This window comes from Phaethon lepturus, unplaced genomic scaffold (assembly GCF_000687285.1).
Source record: "Phaethon lepturus isolate BGI_N335 unplaced genomic scaffold, ASM68728v1 scaffold22570, whole genome shotgun sequence".
Lineage (NCBI taxonomy): Eukaryota > Metazoa > Chordata > Aves > Phaethontiformes > Phaethontidae > Phaethon > Phaethon lepturus.
The window spans coordinates 1-5033 of NW_010512928.1; the positions used below are offsets into that span (position 1 = coordinate 1).

Genomic DNA, 5033 nt, shown 5'->3' on the forward strand with positions numbered 1-5033 from the left:
TGCCGCCGACTCTCGCGAGCTTTGTGTCCCAAACGGGGGATTATCATGTCAGTACTGCCCAATCTCCGGGCTCAGGGCAGCAGCTGCAGACTGCATTTTCCCTGAAGTATTCAAAGATCCCGACTCTTAAAAACTTTGTAGTTCTCGTAACAGAAGGGGGTAAGTGACTCTGTATTTACACGTCTCTGTCTGCCGGGATAATTCACACTTCAGCTCGATCCGCACGGGGATTGGGATCTTTTAAACTGTTACGCTCTGCCCATTTGCTGCTCTCTCGGGAAAACTCACTCCGCTCTGCAAATGGAACAGGCAAGCAGGCATGTGTATCAGACCTTGGTATTATTCAAGGGATCCTGGGCTAAGTAAATCAAGCTGAGCTAGAAACCACTTATAAATTCAACCATCTTTTCTATTTTAATAATGATTATATAGTCTTGTGTATAGATTTTTTGGCTGGGTGAAGATTTGCAAGGAGAGGAAACAGTCGTTGCAATAAATTGTGTTCCCTTGCTGAATAAGAACACAAAAGTATAGTCTGTTTAACTTTTGCTGGAGGAAACTACCGCAGAAGCAGCTTTTTAAAGTGTGCAAATACATTAGATGATATATCTCTGCTCGGTTAAGGCTGACGAGCTAAAGCAATCTTCTGACCCTTTTACTCTCATAGTAGTGATCGAGTAATGTTTGTTTTGCTCAGTGTGCTTTATGTTGTTGAGTTTGTTTTAATGCAGCATTAAAAACCTTATTAAATGTATTATTTGCCATACATTCAAGGTGTAATAATAATCCTCTGCCGCTTGCTACTTTTGTCAACATTAGCAGAGTAACATGAGACTAGACAAGTCCTCTCATTAAGTAGTCCAAAACTTCTGCATTTTTCAAGCTAGATCTATTTCAAACTTTGTCTTTAAAATGACACCTGTTCTTTTGCAGGGCTAATTAAAAAGGTACAGAATTGAATCTTTTCTTAGTTTTTTTCTTCCTAAAATTCCTGTCTAAAACTTCCTAGGGTCAAAAGTTATGCCTCTGTGACACTATTTTCCTCCTGACCCATTCCTTTTTTAATTAACAGGAAAGTGCAGAGGGAAATTGATTTTTATTACTATTTAGATAGTAAAAGCTTTAGGAACGTCAATGTCTCTTGCTTTTCTTAGTGCCATTTTCTCTTCATAATGACGATGTTTGAAATCTCTTATTTCCAGCTTGTTGTTGTGGTTCGGTTCTGGGTGGTATGTTAGAAGTGAATATGTGAAAAAAAAAAGTGTCGGTGAACCAACAAACTTATAGAAATTACTTCTCCCATCTCACAATGCTTTGCATCGGGAACACACATACCCAACTAGATCCCTACAATTAATATGTCTCACAGCCGCCTGTCACGATAGGGTGAAAGGGTTTAGCCCTAAGCCACTCTTCACATACCTTTTCTCACTCAGCTCTTAAAAGATTTTATTACAGGAACGAATGGGGAAAAAAAATGAGTGGCACATAAAGAGGTGAGCTAAATGACACGAAACGACGTGAGCCTCCTGTGCAGGTACTGCAGGCTGCCGGAGCGAGCCTCTGCTGAGCCAAACTCCGCGGGAGTTTCTGGACCACATCTGTGGTCCAGATTGAATATTCACGTCTCTTAAGTTGAGTACACAGGGGATCATTTGCAGGTTTCTATAAATCAAGCTGATGGCTAGGTGGGGTGTTAGGTCAACTCTGAAGTCTATTGCCCCCATTCACCACCTTATCTTTTTTTTTTTTTTAATAAAAGACAAGAGCGTAAATGTTTATAGTCTCTAAAATTTATCTATTTTCCATCTGTTTAGATGAACGCTAAAAATATTGTCTCTGAAGATTCTTCCCCGCTCCTTTGGTGCTATCTGAAATTTAGGAACCTCTTTGCGCAAAATCTTCCTTTTCTCCCTGCATTTTCTTAGTTGATTTCCAAGAATACGCAAACAAGCAGGAGCAGCTCCCACTGGGCCCAGCTGTACTTTCCACAGAAATTAGCCTTATTCCTTTTAAGGACACAAGTCTTCTCATTAACAAAGAATGGCCTGTTTAAAGTGGCAGGACAGAGTACACTATGTACGACAGGGCAACAAGCGAAAAATAGAAGGAAGCTTTGTTGAGCATTTTCAAATATGTAAGCCATAGAAATGGGTTTATGCAAATAGTCTTTTTCTGACTTTTCAGTTTCAGGAGGAAGATGCTGGGTTTTTTGTAGCATTGGAAAATGTTGGGGCAAATATAGTATGCTTAAATGTGGTACATAATCAGCATCTATACCCTTAGCTTTAAGATAATATTAATTATCACTCTGAAAAGTTCTCAGGAAGCAAAGACCAGGCCATACTTACATTATTAGGCAACACCTTCATATACTAAAAAATCCTTGGCTTTTTAGCATTTAAATGTTCATTCAAAGTGGTAGAAGTATGACTACTTCTCATGACTATGATGGTTGTAAACTTGGTTAAGTTGCTTTAGAGAAAAAAGACCTTGAAAAAACTGTTTCGTTTAGGTCTTGGCGCACCTCTGTATGCAGTCGCCCGCAGGAGCTGGTGAACTGATAGTCAGTTCAGGGGTCCTTCATGTACTTCACTTGTTAAATCACCTTCAGATCTTCAGACATACGAGTAGGACAGTGAAATCTCCCAGTGCACTGAGTCTGTAGCAATGCCATCGCAACGGTCTGCGCCAGCCCAGGCATCTACTGTGACACCAGCATATAGTTCAAAACTTACGCGGACCTGGAAATCCTTGGGTTAAAACTTGGCTTCGAGCTCCTTTTCAGTCTTCATGGGATGCGAGTTTATGTGTGGAGAAATCTGTGCCTACTGATGTTTGTTATCGCTCTTTATTGATTTGAGAACACAAATTGCCAAAGTAACCTCTAATAGAGTATCGGCGAGTCAGACATGGCATTTTCCACCACAGATCATAAAATGTCCGGTTCGTCATGCCAGCGGAAATGCAAGTGGTTAAGTCATCTGCTAACCGAAGTAGGCAGAGTCTGCTTATATGACTTTACCTTCCCTTGTCTGGCTTCTTTAGTTCTATGTTTTTTTAGACAGAGTTTGTCTGAAGCATTGTACCAAATACTAAATACTAAACACCAAACACAGTTTTTGCAACATGACTGACTAACGGGAAGTTACGGTTAAAGACTGCTGATCTTTGTGCTTATTTTCTTATTTTCAGTGCGCTTGAGAAGACCTACGCCCTTTTTGAATAAACTGTTTTGGCTCTGGTACTAATACATTGGAATATGAATTCTGAATTTCTTTTTTCCTGTGTTTTAGGCATCATGATTTGGACAAATGGTACAAATATCTATACCAGATTTCTTATGTGGCTTCTTCTCCTGTATATGTTCATCAGGAAGGTAATGCCTGACGATAACATCATTACAACGAAGAAAGGCAGAGTTAGAGGGACGAACCTGCAGGTACTGGGGGGAACTGTGACAGCCTTCCTTGGAATACCTTATGGACAGCCACCCATCGGTAGACTGCGATTTCAAAAACCAGAACCTCGTGAGAAGTGGTCAGATGTTTGGGATGCCACAAAACATGCAAACTCTTGTTACCAGCTTTTAGATACAACTTACCCAGGATTTCCTGGATCAGAGATGTGGAATCCAAAAACAAACCTAAGTGAAGACTGCTTATACCTTAATGTATGGATTCCTACTCCCAAGCCCAAGAATGCAACTGTCATGGTGTGGATATATGGTGGTGGCTTTGAGAGTGGGTCGACTTCCCTGCCAGTCTATGATGGCAAGTTTCTGGCCAGGGTAGAAAGAGTGATTGTAGTTTCCATGAACTACAGGACTGGTGCATTAGGATTTTTGGCTTTGCCAGGAAACCAGGAAGCTCCTGGAAACGCGGGTTTATTTGACCAAAGATTGGCACTTCAGTGGGTCCAGGAGAACATAGCAGCATTTGGAGGCAATCCAAAAAGTGTGACTATATTTGGAGAGAGTGCTGGCTCAGCTTCTGTCAGCTACCATATCCTTTCTCCTAAAAGCCATCCTTTATTCACAAGAGCCATCATGCAAAGTGGGTCTGCAAATGCCCCTTGGGCTGCAATAACACCATCTGAAGCCAGAAACAGAACAGTGGCTTTAGCTAAACAGCTCCAGTGTCCCACCAGCAACGAGACAGAGCTAATTCTCTGCCTCCAAGGCAAGGACCCAAAGGATATACTGGAGAATGAAATTTTTGTTGTAACATATGACTCTCTTTTACAAGTATATTTTTGTCCAACTGTGGATGGCGATTTTCTCTCAGACATGCCAGAAACATTGATTGAGAATGGCCTTTTCAAACAAACACAGATCTTAGTCGGTGTTAATAAAGATGAAGGATCAGCATTTCTAGCCTATGGAGTCCCTGGCTTCAGCAAGGATAGCGATAGCTTCATCAATAAAACAGAATTTGAAACAGCTTTAACCGTGTCCTTCCCAGAAGCCAGCCAACTTGCAATAGAATCGATCATTTTTCAGTACACAGATTGGGAAAATGAGCAAAAGCCAGAACATTACCGCGATGCCATGGATGATGTTATTGGTGACTACAATATAATATGTCCTGCAATGGAATTCACCAAAAAATTTGCACAACTAGGACACAATGCTTTTTTTTATTTCTTTGAACATCGTTCCTCAAAGCTCCCTTGGCCAGAGTGGATGGGAGTAATGCACGGTTATGAGATCGAGTTTGTGTTCGGATTGCCCCTAGAAAGAAGAGTGAATTACACCAAAGCCGAAGAAATCTTAAGCCGGTCCATGTTGAGATACTGGGCAACTTTTGCGAAAACTGGGTAAGTTTACTGTGGAAGTTTGTTTGATTGCTCAGATGCTTGTTGTTTCACAGGCAGAAAAAGCTTAACTATTTTCGTGGTGATTTGAAGCCTGATGAGAACGATGAGGAAGGATTAATTGTTCGGCTCCCCAGAATTCCTGTTTTAGTTCTGATAAAAACGCAGTCTTAGTAAAATAAACACTTGATTGGTAGATGAGCTTAAGAAAACAATGT

At 40.9% G+C, this 5033-nt stretch overlaps 1 protein-coding gene across 1 annotated transcript; it reads left to right on the forward strand.

Moving 5' to 3' along the window:
* The first annotated feature begins 30 nt into the window (after positions 1 to 30).
* Positions 31 to 4822, forward strand: BCHE (butyrylcholinesterase). Its single transcript, XM_010288788.1, has 2 exons — positions 31 to 159; positions 3297 to 4822. The coding sequence occupies exon 2, from the start codon at positions 3302 to 3304 to the stop codon at positions 4820 to 4822; it is 1521 nt and encodes a 506-aa protein (XP_010287090.1). The 5' UTR covers positions 31 to 159; positions 3297 to 3301.
* The last annotated feature ends 211 nt before the right edge of the window (positions 4823 to 5033 follow it).

What these genes read in the sequence shown, in the direction of transcription:
- BCHE (XM_010288788.1), top strand. Translation starts at nt 3,302, where the DNA reads ATGATTTGGACAAATGGTACAAATATCTATACCAGATTTCTTATGTGG.